The 25211-nt window shown below is 48.8% G+C and overlaps 1 protein-coding gene across 6 annotated transcripts in view; it reads left to right on the top strand.

Annotated features, from left to right (window-relative positions):
- The window catches only part of REEP1 (receptor accessory protein 1), an 86361-nt gene that overhangs the window by 16647 nt on the left and 44503 nt on the right, over positions 1-25211 (top strand). For all 6 annotated transcript variants that reach the window (XM_036435952.2, XM_036435950.2, XM_036435951.2 and 3 more), the window contains exon 2: positions 20820-20892. In XM_036435952.2, the coding sequence (XP_036291845.1) occupies positions 20820-20892 (73 nt within the window). The remainder of the gene's footprint in view (positions 1-20819; positions 20893-25211) is intronic.

Below are 25211 nucleotides of genomic sequence, written 5' to 3'. Positions count from 1 at the left end.
GTCCTCTTAATCATTATAAAATGACCATCTATGTCTGTTGTTACCTTTTTTTAATCTTGAAATCTACTTTGTCACTACAAGTAAGATTACACCTGCTTTTCTCTGGATGCCATTTGCTTGGAGTATCATTTTCCACCCCATCTACTGTGAGTCTGTGTTTGTCCTTGCAGCTGAGAAGAGTCTCCTGAGGGCAGCATATTGTTGGGTTTTATTTTCTGATCCAACCCACTACTCCGTGCATCTTACTAGTATTTTGTGAGTTCAGCTCATTTACAGTTAGGGTGAATATTGATATAGGAAGACTTCCGATAGCTATTTTCCCCCCTGAGAGCTCTACGTCTCCAGATTTCTTTTCTCTTGTTTTTTCTGTTATTTGAATTTGATGGTATTGTATGAGTTTTTCCTGTTTCTTTCTTTCTTTCTTTTTTTATGTACTGTGTCTCAGTTCTAGATTTTTGTGTGGTTACCATTAGGAATATGTAAGCTTCATATATGGGGTGGGACAGAAGTAGATTTTCAGTTGTTCATATGGAAAATAATACAATAATGCCCAGCCGGCATGGCCTAGTGGTTGAGTGTCAACCTATGAATCATGAGATCACAGTTTGATTCTGGTCAGGACACATGCCTGGGTTGTAGGCTTGATCCCCAGTGGGGGGCATGCAGTAAGCAGCTGGTCAGTGATTCTTTCTCATCATTGATGTTTCTATCTCTCTTTCCCTCTCCCTTCCTCCCTAAAATCAATAAAAATGTATTTTTAAAAAGAATATAATACAATAATGAATAAATAATATAAGAATAAATTGTTTTGTGTTTTCACAACCCTAGACCTCCTATTGCCCCACCCTGTATACATTAGTCCTTTTTCTTCTGATTGCATCTTATATCCTTCCCTGTGCAAGTTCAGTCTTTCACACCCTCCCCTTTTGTGTTTTTGTTGTCACAAGTTATCCCTTTTTATATTCAATGCTGGTGGCCCGGTATATGAATTCGTGCATATTTAAAGAAAATTAATTAGAAGAAATATTTTAATATAGATATTTGCCCATTCTCTATAATAGAAGTGTCAACCAAATTCACGATCAACAATTACAGATGGAAACACATGCTTGCAATTGGTGCCAGGAGGCTTTATATGTATTGTGCATGCCTGAGTCAACTTAGCCTTTTATATATGTAGAATAAACTTGCTTAATTAGACCTGCTTTCTGATTTAGCTAAACTTTTTCCAGCCCAGTGAAGCACCCCCAACTTCTCTTTCTTAGATTGTCAGAACACAGCAATAAATGTCAACATGAAGCAGATTATTATTGTAGATCATGCAGGGAGAAGAAAGGGTGAAATATTTCACTGCAGCAGTGTTTGACTATATTCTGCACAGTGAGAAAACCTGAAGTCATTTTCAAAGTCCACCATTTCTTCTTTTCAGTTGGGTCAAGTTTCTAAACTTCCTAAATCTCTGTTTTCTGGCTAATGAAAAGAAAATAGTATTCTACCGAGTCTCCTATTTCCTGCTCCAGGACTCCTGTGAGGATCAAATGAGATGAGGTCCTGGAAAACGTTTCACAAATATTTGGTTAAAGTGTAAAATATTTGCACCTGGCTATAAAGCAAGTTGGACTGGAGAAACTCCAAGGTGGTTAGTAGTTAGAGAGAGGAAGCTGGGCATTGCTATGTGATGTCATTACCTGACGTCATTACCAGGTGCCTGAGTGGTCCTGGAGTGCAAGAGGGCACTCTGCCAAGTTGCTGTTGTACAGGGTGTGGAACGCACACACAAGTGTGCAGTAAACCAGATTTGAGGCAACGCCCTAGCAACAACTTAATCCATGGCTGAAGATGGAATCACTCAGTCCTGCGAGCTCAGGCTCCCTCCTCTCTGGTTTCGGGGTGCATCACCCGAGAACTGCCGCTGCCAAGTCATTGCAGCTCCACAGCTCCTGCGTTGAGCGTCTGCCCCCTGGTGGTTAGTGTTCGTCATAGTGACTAGTCGGACAGGCAAAGGGACACTTAGCAAGAGGAAAGGAGAGGGAGAGAAATAGAAAAATCAGTGATGAGAATCATTGATCAGCTGCCTCCTGCACCCCCCCCCCCCCCCACACACACACACACTGTGGATGGAACCCACAACCCAGGCACGTGCCCTGACTGGGGATTGAACCATGACCTCCTACTTCATAGGTCAATGCTCAACCCCTGACCCACACCGGCTGGGCCTTAAGTGAGATTTAGAGGTAGCCAGTTGGTATGGACTGAATTGTGTTCCCCAAAATTCATTAGCTGAAGCCCTAACCCCAACGTGAAGGTATTTGAAGAGGGGACCTTTTGGGAGGTAAATAGGTTTAGATCGGGCCACGAAGGTAGAGCCCTCGTAATGAGATTAGTGCCCTTTTTAGAAGAGACAGGAGAGCAGAGCTTCTGCCGCACGAGGACATGAGAGAGGAGGCGGCTGTAAGTCCTCACCAAGACCCAACTGTGCCAGCTCCCAGCGTGGGTTTCCAGCCTCCAGGACTGTGGGAGAATAAGTTTCTGTGGTTTAAGCCACCCAGTCTGCAGTAGCCTAAGCAAGGGGCAGGAGCTCTAAAGAGCAAGAGTGAGCTGAAACCGGTGTGGCTCAGTGGATAGAGCGTCGGCCTGCGGACTGAAGGGTCCCGGGTTCAATTCCGGTCAAAGGCGTGTACTCTGGTTGCGGGCACATCCCCAGTGGGGGGTGTGCAGGAGGCAGCTGATGGATGTTTCTCTCTCATCGATGTTTCTAGCTCTCTCTCTCTCTCCCTTCCTCTCTGTAAAAAAAATCAATAAAATATATTTTAAAGAGCAAGAGTGAGAGGTGTGGCGGGCTGTGTTCTGCACGAAGAGCCGGTGGAAGGTGGGCCAGCACAGGAGGAAGATGAGAGCGATTCAGAGAGCACCGAGTTGGCAGAAAGGCTGCATGGCGGTCCCTGGTTCCAGACGCTTACAAGCCCCTGCTGCCCTGGGGTTCTTGCACTGCCCCGGTGTCCTCCTCCCAAATCCCCTGTATTGCTTACACCAGCCCCAGTCAATTTCTTTAGCTTACACCCGAAGAACCTCTACAGGACCCTCCGCATCCCACAGATGAGGACAACCGGAGCCGAGGGGCCGGGGCAGGCTGCGGTCCGGTGTTCAGACCAGCTCTCTCCCATCCCTGCCCCTCCAGGCTCTCGCCGTGAGCTTGGTGATCAGACCAGGGGGGTTCTGAAACAAGCAGAAACGCTGTTACTCCTCTACCACCAGCCTTTTAAAACAGGATGTGTTCTGTCATGCTTGGAAGTGCCTGTCCAGCATCACAAGGGTTTGCCCCTTTCCTGCCATCCTGTCAACTTGAGTAGCAGGGCTGTCACCACTCGCGTGTTGACCTTTGAATCGTACATGTAAGCGATTCTCAACCAGCGTGCACTGGCTGACAACAGAGAGCTGTGCTTCCTGACCCTTCTTTCATCCTCCTCACCTGTCTTCCTTGGGTTGTGTTAATCGGATACACATTTCTATCAAGAACAGGTGATCTTCTCTTAGCTGTATGATAGGGAACACCTGATACCCATGCCTGCTTAGTTTCTATATTTACTTTAAGGTATATTTTTAAATGAGCTCATCATTAATTGGAAAGTATATCACAATAGAAAGGAGAAGTTATTACTATTCCCCTTCCCCATCCCACCACAACTGCCTATAGCATCATAGAGAATCTTTCCAGGAGCTTTCTACTTGCAAACTTAATTTGAAAAAAAATATATAGAGTTGTGCCTGGTTGGTGTGGCTCAGTTGGTTGGACATTGTCTTGCGCACCGAAAGGTTGCCGGCCCTGATTCCTGATCAGGGCACATGCCTGGGTTGCGTGTTTGATCCCTGGTGGGGGACCTGCAGGAGACAGCTGATCGATTTTTACTCTTACATCAGTGTTTCTCTCTCTCTCTCCCTCTCTCCCTCTCCCTCTCCCTCTCTTCCTCCTTCCCTCTCTCCCTCTCTTTCTTCCTCCCTCCCTCTCCCCTTTCTTTCTCTCAAAATCAACTTTAAAAATTAGAACTATACATACATGTGCTAATAATCTTGTAAGCAGTTTGTACTGTTTCAAACATTTTGTCAGTATCATGTTAATGGCTATATTCATTCTAGTAAGTTGAGTACAGTTAACATAAGTGTATAGTGAATCATTTGGGGCATGAATGGACAATAAATACATGAAATGTGAGAGCCATGCCTCTATTTATGAGGCATTTTGTTTGTTTCTGATTGGCTGTAGGTAATGGCATGGTGTTTGCCTTTGTGTTTCGGATATTTTCCTTATGCTTGATTCCATGCACTGGATGGCATTTGATGCACGTCACCATGTCACGTTTCACACAGCAGTGTCAGTTTACACCTGCCAGCCAGCGCTGAGCAAGGCCCTCTCAGAACGCCACTGTGCGTCTCCAGCCCTGGCTCTGAATCAGTACCCGTGTACGAATCCACACCTGTTTCTATTGGTGTTCTCTGAGGTCTGTTAGGAGAACTCCCAGCGACCAGTTTGTGGATCAGATGACACTTATCAAGGAGGAGGGGGTGTGCATTTTGTCCTTTCACTTGATAAAGTTACACTGTTTGTCCCCAGTGTGTGGGGAAGTGTTGCCAATGTGATACAGTAGATAATTTTACATAAAAATCCTTCAGTTGTCTTTTTTTTGGGTGTGGGGGGTCGCTAAAGATAACCATTGAAGCAAACTGTAAATATTTTATTACGATCACACTTTTTCAAGCAAAAGGTGGGGAAATAGGGAACTGGATTGTCTTTACTCAACTATTTTTGCTGCATGCTGTGTTTTGGGAAGAGAGGCAGACGGGGGGGGGGGGGGGGGGGGGACCTGTCACAGAAGAAGGGACCCTAGTGATGACCCAGTTAGAACTTCTGTGGTATGTTCTTTGGTTGGATCGGCAGGTGTGAGCCAGATGGCAGGATCCTGGAAAACCAAACCCAGGATTCTGGAAAATAGTAAATACTCTATACGGAATCATCGAAAGGTTATGAGCAGGCAGGAGCTACAAAGTGGTACAGCCACTTAGAAAAGTTTGTCAGCTTTTTATTTATATTAAAGCTATACTTCACATGTGTCACAGCAGTTCCACTCCTAAGTATTACCCAGATAAATGAAAACAAATGGCCACACAAAGACTTCACTCAGCTTTATCCATAATAGCCAGAGGCTGTGAACAGGAAGTGGCCTGAGGAGAACTGCCTGGCGGGGGAATCTGGCCGCGGTGTGCGAGGCAGGCCACTCGTGGTCAGAGCGAAGGGAAGGAAACCGGTGAGAAGGTTCTCACGGTCCCCCAGGAGCGGGATGAGGAGGCCCGTGTTGTGAGAGGCACAGGAAAGAGCTGAGGAGCAAAGTCATTGCAGAAAAGTCCAAAGCTTAGAGCCTGCTAGATGTGGGTGCCAAAGTGTGGTCCCTGGGCCAGCAGCACCCCCACCCTGGGAACTGGTTAGAAATGCAGACTCCCATGCCCTGGCCAGTGTGCTCAGTGGTTAGGGTGTCAGCCCACAAACCAAAGGGTCTAGGGTTCAATTCCAGTCAAGGGCATGTTACTGGGTTGCTGGTGCAGGCACTTAGGGGAGGCAAGCAATAGATGTGACTCACATTGATGTTTCTCTCTCTCCTCTCCCCACTCCCTTGCCATCTACTCTCTTTAAAATCAATGGGAAAAATATCCTCCAGGGAGGATAAATAAATAAATAAATAAATAAATAAATAAAAATTATATAGAAAAAGGAATGCAGACTCCCAGAGCCTACCTCCGACCTATAGAATCAGACACTCTGGGGGTAGCCTGGCCGTCTGTGCTTTACCAGCGAACCATGGAATTCTGATGCATCCCCAAGTTTAAGAGCCCCTGAAATAGGGACACTGAGTGAGGGTGTTTGATACAAGAGGAAATACCCAGCAGGCTGTGGGAGATGGGAGCGGGAGTCCAGGGCGGGGACGGGCTGATGTGGACCCTGGGGCTTGCCCGACAGGTGCACAGAGAGTAAGTTATGCTTTGAGGGGGGAAGAGGGCACAGGCCCCAGGAAGTCTTGGGGTGCCTGAGTGAGGCTTCTTTGGCTGCAAGTAGCAGAAGTCTGCTCTAGATCAGCTTAAACAAGAGGCACTGATGGGAAGCACGCAGGGGCAGCTTCTGGGATACAGGGGTAGAGAGTCCACCGACCTCCTGGAAAAACGAACCAGACAGCTTCTCTCTGGGTGTCTCTCCTCCTCTCCATCTCCCTGTCCCCTTCTCTGAGTCTCTCTTTCTTGATGCCTTGAAAACCAGTATCTGTTCAACCCCTAACCATGTGCCTGTTTTAGGCGACAATGATGGATTAAAAAACAACAACAAAAAAGACCCTGCTCTGCCTTCATCCATGTCTGTCTGTCTCTCTTAGCTCGAAGTATTCCATTTTTTCCATCTCTGCAGACATCACTTCTGCTTTAGTGAGCATTTGGCCAGATGTGGCCACCCTGTGGCTGCTAATTTACAGTCTTCATTTTGAGTAACCTGCAGGCATCTCCGCCCTGCTTCTGAGTTCCCAGGAGAGGCAGGAATCTGAGAGGCCTCTCTTGGGCCCAGCGGTGGGCAAGCCAGCCCTGGCCGCAGGCAGGGTTCTTGTGCAACCCCGGGGGTGGGGGGTGGTCCTCAGGAGACGGCGGTGCCAGACCCTGTTCCAGAGTGCACTGCTTTCATCTTTAGCAGTGCAACCTGTGGGGGAAATGGTCCTTGTTTTCCTTCATATTGAGCTTCTTAACAGAGGACTCCAGCAGCGATGCGGCTGCTTCCGGAGGGAGGGAGAGAGGGCGGGAGGCCGGGAGGGCCCCAAGGTGGCTTGTGTGAGCTAATTATCAGACACTGTTGTTGTTGGGAGGAGCCTATTGGTACAGAAAGGACGGCTGCAGTTCTCTTTTCCTTTGGGGGCGAGTAGGCAGCCTTTAAAGTCCTTCCTCCCACCCCGAGAGTCTGTGGTTACAAATGGAACAACAGGGTTTGGGCATCCAGGCCTGAAGGACGGGGTCCTTGGCTGGGAGGGGAGAGAAGGAGATCCCAGTGGCTTCTGGGTCCCTTTTTCTTCACCAGAGGAGACTTGCCTTTCACGTAGGTGGTTCTGCTGCGGTGACTTTATGTACGTTCACCTTTCTTTGCCATGAAACGTAGGGCTTGGTTGCTAACGGTTTTACGGGAGTTGTGTCTTGGTTATGTTGGAGTATTAATGAGACTTCCCGGGCATGTGTGTGAATGGTTCTTTACACACCTCCTTGGAGGGGCACCTTCAACTCGCTAGTTCCCTTCACAGTCTTGGTTGTAGATTGCTTCTCTAACCTCCTCTCACCCTGAGCCATTCATTCATTCAGTCATTCACTCACTCACTCATTCATATTTAGCACATGCTCGCTATGTGCCAAGCATGGTGCTGGGAGGTAGAGTTCTTCATGCTTCGTATTTCAGTCGTTAGCTGACCCTCCTGCCCTCAGCCTTCGGGTGGGCGCTGGCAGAATGTGCTCAGGGGAGTGAAAGGAGGTCTGCGCATGCTGCTCTCCCTTCCTGGAATGCTTCCGGCTTCCCTTCCTGCCCAGGCTGCTAGCCCAGGGCTCATCTTTCAAGGCCTGCTGGAGCATCCCCTGACTTAGAAGCCCTGGCCTGGCTCACAGGCTGTAGTTTGGGTGAGATGGTCTGCCTGAGAGTTGTCCAGCTAGACTTGAACTTGGTGTTGCTTTGGATTATCCCACTCATCTTTATATCATGACAGGGATGGACAAAGGAGTGATGCTGCTGTGGGCAATAGGATGGGGAGAAAAGGAAAGGATAAAGAAGAAAATAAAGCTGAAACTGGTTTGGCTCAGTGGATAGAGCTTTGGCCTGCGGACTGAACTGTCCCAGGTTCGATTTCGGTCAAGGGCATGTACATTGGTTGCGGGCACATCCCATGTGGGGGATGTGCAGGAAGCAGCTGGTCGATGTTTCTCTCTCATCGATGTTTCCAGCTTTCGATCCCTCTCCCTTCCTCTCTGTAAAAAAAATCAATAAAATATATAAAAAAAATAAAATAAAAACCATTCATCATCCCATCACTCAGAGATGCATTCTGGAGGGATCTAAGACTTTCTGAATATAAAACTTTCATATGGTTGAAGTTTCTGTGCCTTTTGATTTTCCCTTTAACATTAATATATCAGCATTTTATTGTGTCCAAAATATTTCTAAACAGGATTTTAGGGATCTTTTTAAATTATATAGTCAATTTTCTGGTGCATATTTATTTCAAAAATTTTTTACATATTGAAAAGCCACCCATCTTTGCCTCTGGGATTTCTTCTGGATGGATTCCCATGAGTGCAGAGAGCTGTTTGGGTGCGATGGACTGCCCGAGTCCAGGAGTGCAGTTACTAGGCCAGAGGATTCGATGCTGTGAGGATGTGAGAAATACGGCAACTTGCCTCCAGGAAGATTGTACCAATCTCTTCTCCCATCAGCAGCTTTTCGGCAGTTGGGTTTATAAATTCTAAAAGGAGATGGAGACAAAGAGCAAGGCCCTGCTGATCTCCTTGGCTGTGGCTTCCATTTGTAGGGAGTGGCAGCTTTCCCTGTGTTAGGAGCTGGAGGTTGGGGGTGGGGTGAAGGGGTGGGGTGGGGAGGGGCCGGGGAGGGAATGCCTGTTGCTGCTGAGGCTGTTAGCTTGGCCTTGAGTGACAAGGGCACAGCCACCCTTTTCCAGGCAGGACTCTGGGACCCGGGAGCCTCCCTGAGAGACCGCAGCTTTCTGAGCAGGGAGGGAGCGCGCGAGGGAGCGCGCGGCTCTCCATTAGCCACACCCGCATTAACGAGGTGTTCCAGCTCTGGGGAGGGCGTCTGGCGCTAACAGGAATTAAAGGCCAGCAGGGCCTGGGGGAGCATCTGTTGCTGTCCCTGTCCAGGGAGGTCACTACTCTGGCTTCGTGCCTGGGGGCTCCTGGCCAGTTAAGCTCAGGAACAAATGTGGGTCCCAAGGGGTTATCAGTTGCCTGATAGGGAATCGGACCTGCCTGGGAGCTGAACTTGCAGCCTCGTGGATATGTGTGTCTGTTGAAGTCTTAGGTATACTCTGTTGGTATTGCTTAGTTTTACGTCTGGAATTGGTGCTGTGTAGAGGACACTTGGAAAGTAAAACAAGATGATTGAGCACCAACCTATGAACCAGCAGGTCACAGTTGGATTTCTGGTTGGGGCACATACCTGGGTTTAGGCTCAGTCCTCCGTGTGGGGCACATAGGAGTTAGCCAGTCAGTGGTTCTTTCTCATCATTGACATTCCTCTCTCTCTCCCCCTCTCCCCTCCTCTCTGAAATCGATAAAAATATATATTTTTATAAAATAAAATGATCCTGCCCTAACTGGTTTTGCTCAGTGGATAGAGCGTCGGCCTACGGACTCAAGGGTCCCAGCTTCAATTCCGGTCAAGGGCATGGACCTTGGTTGCGGGCACATCTCCAATAGGGGGTGTGCAGGAGGCAGTTGATTGATGTTTCTCTCTCATCAATGTTTCTAACTCCCTCTCCCTCTCCCTTTCTCTCTGTGAAAAATCGATAAAATATATTTAAAATAAAAAATAAAAACAAAATAAGATTATCCCATATCAAGTGCTTATTTTCCAGCTGGATTGAGTATAGTGAGAATCATAAATTATGTTGTGTGTTTTTTAAAATATATTTTTATTGATTTTTTACAGAGAGGAAGGGAGAGAGCTAGAGAGCTAGAAACATCGATGAGAGAGAAACATCGATCAGCTGCCTCCTGCACACCCCCCACCAGGGATGTGCCCACAACCAACGTACATGCCCCTGACCGGAATCGAACCTGGGACCTTTCAGTCCGCAGACCGACGCTCTACCACTGAGCCAAACCAGTTTCGGCCATAAATTATGTTTTAAAATTGACTTTAGATGGTGACTTAGTAAATTGAAAAATTCAATTAGGGATATTTAATATGAACTAGATGGGAGGCGAGAAACTAATACCTGGTGAATTTAGAACATTTTAATTCTCTGGTCTCTTTAAAAGTCCCTTGTTTTATTTAATCCTTACCCTAGGAACTGTTGTTTCTTATTTTTATAGATGAGGAAACTGAAACTTAGAGAAATTAAGTAACTTAATTGAAGTCATAAAGCCAGTCGGAGGCAGAAATGAGAGGCAGCGTCCAGGGCGCTGTTGCCTCCGGCTCTGGCAGGAGCTGGGCGAGGGGCTGTGAGCTGCTGCGTTGTCTGCTGGAGGGAAAGGCAGGCCTGTGCTTTCTGCTGGGCAGGAACCTGCTCTGAGGAACACTGTGAGCTGGCTTCAAAGGAGACACAGATAGAGAAGCAGACAGTTTCCAGCTTCTCCAAGCACTGTGGGTGCTTGTGCTTGGATGGGGTGGTGTGAGTCCTTACACCGACGTGGCTGGTACTGCACGACTGGGTTTCTGGTTGTCTCAGCTCAGGAACTAGATCCTGACCTTTCGGTGCATCATAAATTGGGTTGTTGGTGGTACTGCGGTGCCAAGGGCTTTGTGCCCACAGATGCATAAGCTGCTGTCAGCGAGGCCTCCGCCAGCCCCAGGGGACAGTTCAGGTTGGAGAGGAGAAGGCTAAGGGGACCCGAGCTTTCGGGCATCAGTGGTCGGAGGTCTGAAGGCTGTTTCTTAGTCAAGGCATCTTCCCCTTTTTGTTGCTGTTGTTGCATGAACCAGGATAGATAAAACCAACTGGATTTTGCATGAGCCAAAGCAGAATTCTTCATTATAAAGAGGCAGGGATTGCAGCTGGATTCCACAGGTGCTCAGACCTAGGGTGGGAAGCTGTTGGGAAGCCTGCTGTTCTCACTTCTTCAGTCCCTCCTCCCACTCCCCCAGGCCCTGGTCTCACTTCTCAGCTTCTCTAGTCACACCTGCTTTATTCTCTTTCTCTCTCTCTCTCTCCCTCCCTCCCTCCCTCCCTCCCTCCCTCCCTCCCTCCCTCCCTCCCTCCCTCTCTCCCTCCCTCCCTCCCTCCTCCATCCTCCCTCCCCCTTCTGTTTATGTGTTTCTCTCTCTGATTCTGTCTCTCTCTAGACTCCTACTTTTCTTGCATATAGGATACAGGGCCAAACATAGGCACCCAGAGTAGCAGCCCCACTCCTGAGTCTATATCTCTTCAGGCCACCTACCCAGCAGGAACTACTAGCTCAAGTTTCTCAGCCCCGATGCCAACCTCTGGGACCAGACCGCTTTGGGTGACAGTGAATTCCTGTGTGTGCAAAGGTTCAAGCAAAGATAGCAGTAGCATCCTGATGGGATGCAGGGATGGTGGATGCTGAGGGCGGATCAGATGGCCTTCAGGGCCCCTTGTGGCCATGACAGCCTGAGCTGGGCTGCTACCTCTGCTGCAGATACTGCCCCTAGACTCTGCATGCATGGGAAAGGTTGGAGGGACATATGCAAGTACTTATTGGTGTCCCAGTATTGGAGGGACATATCCAGCATAGCAGTATTTTAACTACTATTATTGCAGAGTGCTTGGATTGTGGGTGATTTTGATTTTTGTTTAATTATTTTCTGTTCAGTAGCCCTCTCTTATCCATGGTTTTGCTTTCTGCAGTTTCAATTATCCCCATTCAATTTCAGTCCAAATATTTTAAATGGAAAATTTCAGAAATAAACGATTTGTAAGTTTTAACTCAAGCATGTCCAACTCGTGGCCCACGGGCTGCATGCGGCCCATAACGAATATTTTTATAGCCCAGCCAATATAACAGTATGTAAGAAATGTTTTAATAAAAATTTTGTAACTTAATTTTTACAGTATTATACATAATTATTAATAACAAACTACAACGTTTGCTAATAAGTGATTACTATAATCATGTTGCATTCATTTCCCTTATATGCTTTACACGCAGGCGCACCATTTCTCTCCACTAATACTAGCAACAAATATTTTAGCAGCCGATGGCCATGTCATTAGTCTTGTACTGATCTGTTTGGTGTGTGCAACAGGAAATATTTCTTTTTTGGAGAACAAGAAAAATAGGTTTATTTTGTTACACTTATTAATTTGTTTAGTTATTTGGTGTCTGCTAAGTTAATGTCCAAGAAAAAAAATTAATTTTTATTAAAATGTTCTATTATTTTATGTTAACAATTACTCATTTCAGCCCTTTGCATGTCTCTATCGAAATAAACCTACACTTCTATAAAAATTGCAGCTTTTGTTTTTTGCGGCCCACATAAACTTAAACTTTGTTTATTTGGCCCATGTTAGCCTTTGAGTTTGACATGCTTGTTTTAACTTGTGTGCTGTTCTGAGTAGTGTGATGAAATCTCATACTGTCCCATTCACTCCCACCGGAACGTGAACATTTCTTTGTCCAGGGTGTCCGTGCTGTACGTATACACCAATGTCGCAGTATCTCAGTGTTGGTGTAACCCTTATTCTACTTAACAACGGCCCCAGTGTGCAAGAACAGTGATATTGGTGATTCAGATATGTGATAAAGTGCTTTCTTTAAACCAGTGGTTCTCAACCTTTCTAATGCTGCGACCCTTTAATACAATTCCTCATGTTGTGGTGACCCCCAACCATAAAATTATCTTTGTTGCTACTTCATAACTATAATTTTGCTACTGTTAATTAATTTTTTTCCGATGGTCTTAGGCTCTACAGCAGTGGTTCTCAACCTGTGGGTCTCGACAGTTATGAAGTAGCAACGAAGATAATTTTATGGTTGGGGGTCACCACCATATGAAGAACTGTATTAAAGGGTCATAGCATTAAAAAGGTTGAGAACCACTGCTTTAAGCAAAAACATATGTATCTGTAGGACAAAAACATAATCTCTGTGCAGTTTGGTACTGTCCACAGTTTCAGGCATCCACTGTGGATCTTGGAACATCTCTCCTGCGGGAAAGGGGAGGATACTGTCTTTAAAATAGTTCTACAGCAAACATAAACAAGTAACGTTCCAAGCTCCTGCATGATGGCAGTGCACAGTGGCAGAAGCGCACGAGGCGGGCACAGGAATCAGTGAAGGGCGTGTGAAGCTGGCGGGCTGGGCTGTGGCTAGATGGTGGGAGCCCGCCTTCAAAGGTAGGCAGTCTGGATGTTTTTCTGTGAGCTGCAGGGAGCTGTGGAAGTCTTTGGAGCAGTGGAATTTCTCCATCAGGAATGGGGTCAGTTCTTGTCACCTGGCTTTGCGTCCATGCTTGCTTGTCTGTACATCCAGAGAGATTAAAACACACCCATATTTCCTGTTTTCCAGTCCATCCATTCTTTGTTTTGCACCCTCTCAAAGGACAGCTGTCAGCACTCTGCCTTGCTGACCCATGATTCCCACCTGCTGGTGACAAGGGATACAGCAAAAAATAATGGCACCCTTTGACCCCTCTTCTGCTGCTGCAATTCCCAGGAATACACCAGAGCCACCGGGAACTGTCCACGTCTGGCCTGATGGCCTCACACAGCTTTGCTTGTTTTGCTTATCACCACCATTTGGGTGTTTGCTAACATCCTCATGCTATCTCAGGATGTGGAGTGTGTGTGCGGGGGTGATAGTGCGTGCTCAGCAGCGCCCACACAGTTCAGGCAGCTGAGCAGAGGCCGGGGCCGGACCTGGGTGAGACCGAAGTCATGGCAGAAAGAGCGCCTGAGCTGGGGGCGGGGTGCTCCACCCACCTGTTCGCTGCTGGCTCCCCAGCGACTATCCCAGGTCGGTACAATATTTGCCAGGTCAATAGGTCATTATTTGCTGAATGAAAAATGAGACTGCCAGGCCAGGCACCAGCGTGGCTCGGTTGATTGAGCGTCGTCCTGTGCACTGAAAGATTGTCAGTTCAATTCCTACTCAGGGTACATACCTGGGTTGTGGGTTTGATCCCTAGTCGAGGCATGGGCTGAGAGCAGCCGATCAGTCTCTCTCTTCCTCTCCCTCTATATCTCTCCCTCTCCCCCTTCCTCTCTCTAAGCATGTCCCCGGATAAGGATTTAAAAGAGAGAGAGAAAGAGAGAGGCTGCTTAGCTCAGGGGGATGGTGGGGCCTGTTAGTCCAAGATCACCCCACCAGTTCAGATCAGAGCTGAGTGTAGAACCAGGTTCCTGACCTTCAGCTGGGACTCCTTCTCCGGTGCCACATCCCCCTTCACCGCACAGGGGCCCAGAGATGTCATTCTGGGCCCTGGCTGATGCTTCTCCCTGACCAGGCACCTTTCCCAGGGCCCCGTGCTCTGGTCCCTCCTGTCCTTGAATTCAACCACTTCCCAAACCAACCAGCCATCTAATCAACAAACCAACCAGCAGCTCTTCTTCTCTACCTGCTGCCGTGGCAAAGGCGCTGTAGAACCAGCTCCACCAAAATGTGGGAGACTTCCAGTTACTTTAGTTATACCCCCGGGGGTGTCTGCAGAGATGCCTCAGCCCATGCATTTCTTCACAGACCAGTCAGGGTTGAGGTGGGAGGTAAGATCCTAGAGGTGCTGAAGTTTGGGTCAACCTGTGCCATTTATATAATAGTAAAGCTTTCTTTCTTTGGTCAAATGCGTATAAGGCCAAGGAGTAGAACTTGTCAGTCATCTCTCTCGGTCCAGAACCTTCTGGAAAAAAGGCATTTCCCTGATGTCACACACCCAGAACCAAGGAGCGAATCAGGGTAGGATACTTTTATGATTCTGCTGAGACAGTGGAACCATTTCCCACACCTCTGAAAGACATCCGCATTCTTTCCCCCACCCCACCCCCAGGGGGACTGCCTTGCAGGCAGTGGCCGTCCTGGGTCTCCCAGCCACCGGGCATTCCTGGGTCTTAGGGACACAAGTGCTGGACCCAGCCTTACCCCAAGACTGAGAAAGTGACTCCCACGGAGGCGTTGCCCCTCCTGGTGGTGGGACACCACAGACGGGGTCCTCGGCTGAGAGCCTCCACTGTGGGGGAAATAATTTCACAGATCCGTGCAGCCTTTTCCTCTTCAACATCTTTATTCTATGTCATCGCACCTGACCTTCCCACCAGCACCGGTGGGGACAGCCCAGTGGGCAGAGGAAGTAAAACAGGTGAGGCTCCTGGGCCCTTATCCAAGGACTCTTGTGTGTTGAACGGCGCAGCACAGACCAGCAGCAAGGCCCCCAGCTCCCAGGCCTCGAAGGAGGTTGTCCCTCCTTCTGTGTGTAGCTTAGGGTTCACGTGGCTTTACAGCCAGGCCATGTCCCCACTCATAGGAGCTGAGCAGCTCTGTGGACAGGGAAAGCCCCGGGGTGTTCTGAATGTGGAAGAAGATCAAGGGAGTGTTAGTCAGGCATGTAGGGAATTCTGGGGGACAAGGGGGGGTCCACAACACACGGGTATTGTCAGAATCCCTCACTCTTTCATTTGTTTTCAGCAGAACCCAAGCTGTGTTACAGTTTGCATGAGCCTTGGTAGGCAGGCTTATGCATTAGACAATTTCATTTTAATTTTTAAAAAAATATATATTTTATTGATTTTTTACAGAGAGGAAGTGAGAGAGATAGAGAGCTAGAAATGTCGATGAGAGAGAAACATCGACCAGCTGCCTCTTGCACACTCCCTACCGGGGATGTGCCTGCAACCAAGGTACATGCCCTTGACCGGAATCAAACCCGGGACCTTGTAGTCCGCAGACCGATGCTCTACCGCTGAGCCAAACCGGTTTCGGCTAGACAATTTCATTTTAAATAAGTTGATTCTCATAATGACTTAAAAAAAATTTCTTCAGCAAAGCCAAAGATTCGTGGTAATACCAATAATGGGTGATTAAAATATCAATATGTTATTGATTTTGTTCCATCAAACAAGTGGGAACGTCACTGATTTAGCGCCCACACTGTGAAACCTCACGTTCTTGCCCAGCCTTGCCTTGGACTTGCTGTGTGACCTGAGCCCGGTTATTTTACATTCTCTGGCTTTTATTTGCTTCTGTGAAATGGAGATGATAGTCATGCCCACATCCTAGAGTTTCTGTACATGCAAAATGCAGGTAAAGCACCTAAAGCTGTGCCCAGCACCCGGTGAGAGCAACCATTGGCACCAGTTACTATGGGATGCTAACTCTTTGTTTGGTCAAACTGTGAAGTTTTCACTTTTTTTTTTCTTCTTTAATTTCTAATCTTGTTATTTCACAGCCTTAAAATGGCTGCATTTTAGGGATTCTTTTTTAAAAATATATATTTTATTGATTTTTTTATAGAGAGGAAGAGAGAGGGATAGAGAGTTAGAAACATTGATGAGAGAGAAACATCAATCAGCTGCCTCTTGCATACCCCCTACTGGGGATTTGCCCGCAACCAAGGTACATGCCCTTGACCGGAATCAAACCTGGGACCTTTCAGTCTGCAGACTGACGCTCTATCCACTGAGCCAAACCGGTTTTGGCAGCTTTCACTTTTGATCTTGGCTTCCTGGACATCCCCCAACAAAGACAATTCTTCCCATCGCCCGCTGTGATCATGGCCTTGTGGCGCGCTCAGATGGGAAGAATGCATATTGTTTTCATTCTGAAGCAAGCATGTTGAAGGCCCCTCACTTGGAGGAAGAAGAAGCAGGAGGGGGCAAACATAGGAGAAACGTGACAGGCGGATAAAGAAAGGGGGCCAGTAAGTTAGGCTGGCAGGCTTCAAGGTCACAGACAGTGGCCGTGGAGAAGGGCGGGTGTGCAGAGCTCTGAGGCTGTGAGGTGCAGTGCAAGGCTCCGTCACCGGTCACTGGGAGGGTGTGTGTCCGCACAGAGCCCAGCCTCCTCTCTGGAGGCACACACGCCTTCCCCTCCCCACCCCCTCTGCTGGGGCTGGCCGTGAGCACTTCAGTAGCTGTAGATCCTCCTAAGTACTTTACCGCTTTCCTCTTGACCTTGTAGAGAGAGTTTTGTGAATCTATCAAGTGGGTTAAGTTCCCCAGAGAGACATTTCAATTCTTTGTTCTTTAGTCACTTCAACAGGCATTTTTTCAAGTAGCCACTTCAGCAGGGGCTGTGCCAGGCACTAGAGACCCCCCTGATCACCTAGGACTGCGTGGTTTGGTGGGGACACTGAGTCAGCCAGCACAGCTAACGCAGGAGGACAGACAGGCCCTGCTGTCAGGCTGCCCAGGTCCACATCCCCGCTCCGCTCCTGGCTGTGGTCTCTGGGGCCTTCGTGCCCTTGTCTGTAACATGGAGTAGACTTGGTGAGCTGAGTGGATCCAGAGACATGAAAGCACGGAACAGAGTGTGGCATCTCAGAGGGAAGGCAAGGGAGGGTGAAAGATAATCAACCAAAGACCTTGTATGCATAAATGCATAACCCATGGACACAGACAATAAGGTGGTGAAGGCCTGGGTGGGGAGGGGATCAGTGGGGGGGAAAGAGGACATATGTGATACTTTCAACAATAAAGATTAAAAAACAACAAAACAAAAAAATAAAATAAAATGGAGTGGAATTCTATCCCATGTGGGCGTTGAGGGTTAAGTGAGGCATGAATACAGCCTGTAGAGCAGAGCCTGGCTTCAGTAGTTCTCAGCGATATCGGTATCATTTAATTTTATTTTTTTTAATTTTATTTTTTTAATATATATTTTATTGATTTTTTACAGAGAGGAAGAGAGAGGGATAGAGAGTTAGAAACATCGATGAGAGAGAATCATCGATCAGCTGCCTCTTGCACACCCCCTACTGGGGATGTGCCCACAACCATGCCCTTGATCAGAATCGAACCTGGGACCTTTCAGTCCGCAGACCGACGCTCTATCCACTGAGCCAAACCGATTTTGGCCGATATCATCATTTTAAGTGTCTGATTAATATGACAGCATAAGGGACTTAAATAATATCAAGAAAATTCTGAGGGACAAGTGATCAAAGACTCCCAGAAGTGGCTTTTTTGCGATGGATCTTAAAGGATTAGAGGGACTTTGTCAGGAAAAACAGTTGTGAGGCTGTGGGAAGAGGCGGGAAGTCACAGCTGTGAGTGATGAGCATGGCTCAGTGTGGGGACAGCTGCTGCCCGTGAGATCCGGAGGCCGAGGGAGGGCTGGGGTGGCCGTGCGGGGGTGCGGAGTGGGGAGTTGCAGGGGCACTTGGTCTGCATAGACATAGATCCCAACCGCTTTGGGCTTGGACCTGCTTCATTTGTTACTTCTTGTCTCCAAAGTAGATTTAGAAGTGCTCAGCATTTTAATCCATCCTGCCTTCCCTGGGCAGTGAAACGCCAAGTGTACTACTCCTCTACCTGCCAGGGCTATTGAGATTTTAGGGACTGAAAAAGCATATTTGTCTTGCTGTCCCCACGCTGTCAGGTGGGGGGACACTAGCCACCACTTCCCATCAGGAGCCCAGCAGACAGAGCACAGGCCTCCCGTCCGCGCTCCTCTGAGGGTCCCAGTTCTGTGCCCGGAGGTGTGGCTGCTCGTGGGAGCTCACAGAGGAGCAGGAGCCGCGGTTGAGTTTGCTCTTGTCTCTCTTCTGCCAGTCCCACACTGCCCCAGGGCAGCGGCCGGAACCCTCCTGGCAGACCTGGCTAACCCAGGGCGTCTGCGCCAGCGGAGCCAGTGGCGCGTTGCCTGAGGCTCTGCTGAGTCAGCCGTTGCCACCTGGCATCCCCTTGCCGTCCAGAGCTCAGTCCCGACGTCATGGATGTGCCCTGGATGGCTCCGCCCTTTCCTTCACCAGACAGAGAACACCGGGTCCTCACCGAGCCCTCGCCGGGCCCTGGGCGCGGTTATGAATGAGACAGATGCCAGCCTTGGCTCTGTGGGGCATATAAGGTGGCAGAGAGACACGGAATAAACCACCGCACGTGTGTGCATCGGGGCGAAGGAAGAGGGATGAGGCTGCATGCAGGGGCAGAGAGGAACCTGATCTTCAGGGGGTGATGAGGTCAGGAAGGGCCTCAGGGAGGGAAGCAGACTCTGGTATCTGAGAATGCTCGGGGAGAGACGGGGGAGGGGGGTGGCGCCGGGACGGGACGGCCTGGGAGTCCTCCCCACCAAGCTGGCTCATTCCTGGACTTCCCCAGGCCATGCCCCCCTCAGCATGCCTGTGCCTTTGCTCTCTGCCTTAAATTTCTTCCCTCCCACCTGAGTCCCTACATTTCCTCCTCCCCTCCAGACACTCGTTGTCCCCTCTGCGGGCTTATCTTGCTCCCCACACACAATCCCAGCCCTCACAGAGGCTGGCCTTGCTCTCCAAGCCAGAGGACAGTGCTAGTCTGAGGCCAGGCTGGGGGGAGGCCGCCCTGGCCAGGGCCCCAGCCGACATCAACCAGTCTTCAGAGGCTTTACTCTGTGACAGTCATGGGACTGCTCTGTGCGCTGGTGTCCCGTCCGCGAAAGCGATTCCTCTAAGAGGCCTGAGGACTGAGGCGATGCCCGTGTTCACGTAGGACCAGGCCTGCGGGAGGCAAGGGTGCACAAACCCTTTCCCTGTCAGCATCTCAGAAACGGACTCTGTTCAGGTACCCGGGTTTCCCTGGCAGCCGAGGCAGGAGGATGTCAGTGTGCTGCTGTGGGGACGCTGACCACTCCGCGGTAAAGTGCCTCTGGACTCCGACTTTCCTGTACGACCGCTAAACACTGAGGAGGGAGCCAGGGCTTTGGGGTGCCCAAATGAGGAGCCTCCTCGCAGGGGCCCTGGAAGCTCTGTCTGTGGGTGCTCACAGGAGATGCTGGCTCCCATGGGGTGGGGAGGCAGTGCCCCTCCTGTGCCCACTCAGTTTGCCCTTGAACTGACACCTGGGTGACCTTATCTGTCAGGTGAAAGGAATAAACTCTTTCAGCGCCAACATGCTGTCAGGCCATACATTTAAAAATATCCCTTGTAACCTACTATGTGGCAGGTGCTAGAAATACGTAGTTAAAATAAAACACTCCACTCTGTCTCCTGAACACACTCCAATGGGGAGATCCTGTCCATCAAAGCATCACCCAAACACTAGTGAAAGAGCATCCTGATCAGACGCACACTGATTGTGAAGGGGGAGACGGGTGGTGGTAGGAGAGGGTGGGGAGGACTGACCAGCTGGAGGTGAAGAAAGGCTTCTGTGACCAACTCATGATGGAGCTGGGATCTGGTGAACAGGCATGGGAACCAGACACAGAAGGGGAAGGAGATTCCAGAAGGAGACCACAGCCCAGGCAAAGGCTTGTGGGGGGAGGGAGAGGAGGGAGGTGAAGAGAATGAGGTCGGGTGGGGCTCTGCCAGGCAGGCCCTCAGAGGCAGGGCTGAGAGTCAGATTCCTTAATGACCGGTGCAGCCCTTTGGTGCAGCCCTGCATGCGGGCAGAGAGCTGCTGTGAGAGCTGCTGCCCAGCAGTCACGCTGATGTTATTTTTGCTTCTTCGTCTTAAGAGCAGCGAGAAGCAGGTCAATGCGGGTGGGAATGCGTGTGGCATGGCTTCAGTGGATTTACAATTGGAAAGCTGACTCCTGCCGCAGGATGCTGAAATCAAGCAGGAGAGGCGTGAAATTAGAGGGAGCTTTTAGTGAACGGGCTTCAGTGGGGAAGGAAGCCCACCGTGCCTGCGACAGGCTCATAGAGCATCTCGGGGGTTGGCAGCAGGAGAGCAACGGTTGACCTTTCATTTCAGGGGTCTTACTGTTGGCTTCCCACCCCACCCCATTTTTGGCTTCCATGACCCCAAATCAGCCTTGTAGGTTGTAACAGGAGGTTCCTAAGCACATCCCAGCCAGGAGCGGACTTCAGGGCATTCGGAATCAATAAGTCAGGCCCACAGCAGCACTTTCTGTAGCTGAGAACTTTGCTCCCATTGAAGACAGACATTTCCCATCATGAATGAAAATCACATTTCTCCTTTTCTCTCTCTTCCCTCCAGGCTTATATTTGGCACCCTTTACCCTGCATATTATTCCTACAAGGCCGTGAAGTCAAAGGACATTAAAGAATATGTGAGTAGCACTTTGGGGAGTGAACTGGTGGGAGGAGGTGGGCGCTCTCTGCTGTGGGCACTGGCAGCAGGCAGAGGAGTCCCTTCATCGCTCTCCTCATGAGACTTATGTGCTGTGGTCCAGGGATCCTCTCCCGTCAACACTTCCTCTTTAGAACTAGCGTGCAGAAATGGGGAATGCAGGGAGGTACAGCGAGAGGAACCGAGGTCCCCAGTCCTCCATGTGCCATTGTGTGGCCTGGGATGAGTGATTTCACCTCGAGGAGCCTCCGTTTCTTTGTCTGGAAAACACTGTGACCAGAATACAGTGTTATTGGGAACCCTGGGGCAGGAACAAGGGTTCTGGGAGCAGCTGACCTGGCTCAGCTCCTGGGTCTGGGACTCTGTCCTGTGATTCAGATGCCCCAGGATGTAAGCCCTATCTACACAAATAAAAGAGTAAGATGTAAATTGATCATACCTTCATGATGCCCACCAGCCAATCAGGAGCGGGTATGCCAATTAACCCAAAAGATGGTGGGCTAATTTGCATGCACAGGCTGAGTGACCGGGACACTGCGTCATTGCTATGGCGATGAGGCAGGCATTCCACACCGCCCCAGCTGCTCCAGGCCTCTGGGCAGTGTGGGAAGGCATAAAGGCGGCTCCGGCAGGAACAAAGGTGGTGACAGCAGCCAGGGGAAGGAAGGCCCATTCTTGCACGAATCTTTGTGCATCAGGCCTCTACTTGCTTTATAAGCTTTTAGAGGGCAGGAGTTGTTCATTATTCTGCAGCTTTTATCCCACAGCACCTAGCACGGGGCTGAGCACCTGCAAAGTAGCTCCTGGGCTTGGAGGATGTATTATTATTATTGAGTGACTGGGGAGCCATGGTCACGGCCCTAGATGTGCTGGGCACTCTAGACAGAACCACCAGACCACCCCTGATTGACAAAGACCTGCAGGGGCCGGGTTGAGGGAAGGAAGGTCACCCAGGTCAAAGTTCAAGGATGTGGATTTTGTCATCAGGAGCCTGAAGTCAAGTCCTGGCTCTGGCGTTTGCTTGATGCAATGGGGGGCGAGAAGCTGGCTTCCAAGACCCTACTTTCTCCACCTGAGCTGTGGGGTGAAGAGCAACAGCCCTGACACCCAGTGTCGTGAGGGACAGAGGGTCTTCCCTCTCCCTCTTTGACTCAGAGTGCCCCTTGGCGAGTCTGGCAGGTAGAGAAATAACTCAGAGAGGGTTGGAAACATCATCATTTCCTTTCCAAGATTTCCCAGGACATCTTTATGATGAAACCAGCCCTCTCCAAGTCAACTGCATTTACCTCCCTCCCTCTCGGTTTCCTAGAACTGCTCGCCTCGGCTTGCCTTTGCTATTAAGCCGGGGGTCCAACAGGGCTGGGTTCTCCCCAGAGACGGGAGGCCTCAGAGGGTGAGCTGTAAAGAGCTGCTAAGTTGTAAGCGCAGAGCCTCCTGAGTCTCTGTTGACCTGGCACAGGGGTGAAGCATGAGGCAGCCTCTCTAGGTCTCCCTTCCAGCCCAGGGCTCAGGGCAGCTGTGCCAGGTGAGGAGACAAAGCGGGGTCACCGTGGTTCAAGGCCTGATCGGCTTTGCAGGGGCAGGAACTGGGCTCTGGCAGCTCTTCTGGGAGAGATCAAAGCCTGGTAAATTGTTTTGCTCTGACCAATCTCACAGGGGCGAGCCTGTTTTGTAACTAGAAGGGCAATTCATAAATTCAGAGTGAAACATAACTGACAAGCAGAGCAGCTGTGTGTGTTGGCTGGTGAACACGTGTGTTTCCTGAAAGGAAAGCTTGCGAGTCAAGATGAGACGGTTTCTTGGTGAAAATGGAATTGGAAGAAAGGAGCTGACTAGTATTAGGGAGACTGGCACACTCACACGTGTACACTCCCTTCTCTTTTCCTTTTGACCATGGCATTTGTCCAAGGGAGACCTGGGACTTTCCTTGCATCCCTGCCTCTCCTTCACCACCCAGCGATGCACACAACCATTTGGCAACCATGTCCTTTGTCCCCTAATGATCTTTCAGACCAGGCCTCTCCTTCTCTTAAGCGAGGTTGTCATGGTTTCCTCCCTGGAATGTTGCAATAGCCTCCCCTGCTAGTTTTCATTGCTGCTGTAACACATTGCCATGAATTTAGGGGCTTACCAAGGCAAGGCCCTAGGGGAGAATCCACTTCCTTGCCTTTTTCAGTCCCTGAAGGCCGGCCACCTGCATTCCCGGGCTGGAGCCTCTTTCTCCCTCTTTTAAGTCATCAGTGTTTCATCCCTGAACATTCTTCCATCGTCACGTCTCTGTCACATCTCCCTGTGGCCAACGCTGGGCCAGGGTCTCCGCCTTGAAGTACTCATTGTCACAGTGGGCCACCTGATAAGTACGGGATGATCTTCCCATCTGGAAGTTCTTAGCTTCAAGACTGCAAAGGCCCATTTGCCGTAGACATTTTCATGGGTTCTGGAGACCAGGATGAGGACATCATTTGGGGGCGGGCAGGGGCTGGTATTTTGCCTACTACACTTCCTAATTGGTTCTCCTGCCTCCTGTCCCTCATCTCACACTCTGTTGTCTATAATATAGACTCCATATAACTTCTAGAAGCCTTTTAACAGTGGAAATACTCATTTCACTCCCCCGGGATCCTTGAATGACTGCTTCTCGCCTGCAAGATCAAGTGCAGACCCTTTATACAGGCTTGAACTCTGTCTTGCTCCTCCCTACTCCCCAGCCCCTTCTCTACAAGCATTGAGTGCTCTCTGGCCCATACTCAGTGTGGCCTGTGGACTAGAATGAGCAACATCACCTGGGAGCTTGTTACAAACAAAGACTCTCGCATCCTGCCCAGACTTCCGGAATTAAAATCCGACTTTTTATAGATCCTCAGTTTGAGAAACACTACTCTCAACATTCATAGTTTCTTACGTCTTTCTAAATGCACTGCACTTAAACAGAAAGGAACTTATGGGAATTCCTAGAACTAACTAGAAGGCTGGTGGGAAGACACTCAGAAATTGGGGAGGATCCCAGAAACCTGGTGACAGATGAGCTCATGCCACAGGAAAGTTCTGGTTAGGAAGCTGCTGCCAGCATTGTCACCGTGGACACTGGCTTCCGGCTGCTTGTGCCTTTGGAACAGTCGGTGAAGATTCAAAATCCCGGATGGGGCATTTGATTTTTCCCCAAGCCTAGATAATAGGCCTTGCCACCCCAAAAGACTATCTCAATATTAGAAGGCTTGGGATACTGGTAATAAACATATGTTTTTTAATATATTATATATCATTATATTTAATAAAATTTATAATGTTTAATAAAATTAAAATACAGAATATAACATGACAGTATTTTATATATATAAAATATATGTATACCCATTACAGTTACTTGTTTGGCTGCCCAACATTGACATCTACTCTTTTACCCAGGTTTTGGCTTTTAAAAAACCGTCCAACAAGAATTCTGTGCAACTCACTTACTTGTTAAATCCAAATTTCTTCAGCCAAGTCCAGCTGCAGGTCCAGTACTTCTATCCCTCTGGCTCCGATAGGATCTAACCTTAAAATTCAGCACTCTAAAAAATTGAATTCTCAAGTGAACCTCCCATATACTCTATTAGGAGGAGAAGGAGAATAAATAAAAATAAGATTTGTTAAAATATTTAAATCTATACATAACAAAAAAATGAAGAAAATATTGGCAGAACCTACAGTCCTTAGTCATGCAAATGATCATAAGTTCATAACTTGTATTTGTGTCTCTTGTTAAAAGATAATCTTTAAAGGGTAAAATCATGGCTCTTGTACAAATATAAAATTAACACCTGCAAAAGTTTTACATAGCTCATTGATTAATGAGGGAACCAGTAAGGTGCTAAAAATACATCAAAGGAGATCCCAAAGAGCAGACACATAACCAATCAGGAATGGTGAAATGAATTTTTTAAAAAATATTCAACTTAATTCTTGGGAAAATGGGGAAATCAAAGTTTAAAATAGCTCAAAAGACATTGAAAAACATGACACATGGAGAACCAGGATAATTCAGAAGGATGCTCTGGGCACCTGTAGTTCCATGCACATCCGGCATTTTGTCCTATTGCTTCTTTCTTCCACCATCATGTGCCCTTTGCCTTCAGTCAGGATTGGTTCGGTGAGAGCTTGAGGTCCCTTATCCGAGGTGTGGCCTGAATCTTCATTCCTGAGGAATATGAGGCCTTAGTAATCCTGCCTCTGTGAGTCATTGACTTTTACCTCAGAATGAGACTGTGGTAGGAGATCCCTTGAGGACCCTTAACTTCCTCCCCTTGCCACAATGTGTAG

The sequence above is a fragment of the Pipistrellus kuhlii genome, unplaced genomic scaffold (assembly GCF_014108245.1).
Source record: "Pipistrellus kuhlii isolate mPipKuh1 unplaced genomic scaffold, mPipKuh1.p scaffold_m20_p_13, whole genome shotgun sequence".
Classification (NCBI taxonomy): domain Eukaryota; kingdom Metazoa; phylum Chordata; class Mammalia; order Chiroptera; family Vespertilionidae; genus Pipistrellus; species Pipistrellus kuhlii.
The sequence above is the reverse complement of the archived record's forward strand: the minus strand, read 5'-3'. Positions and strand labels throughout refer to the sequence as shown.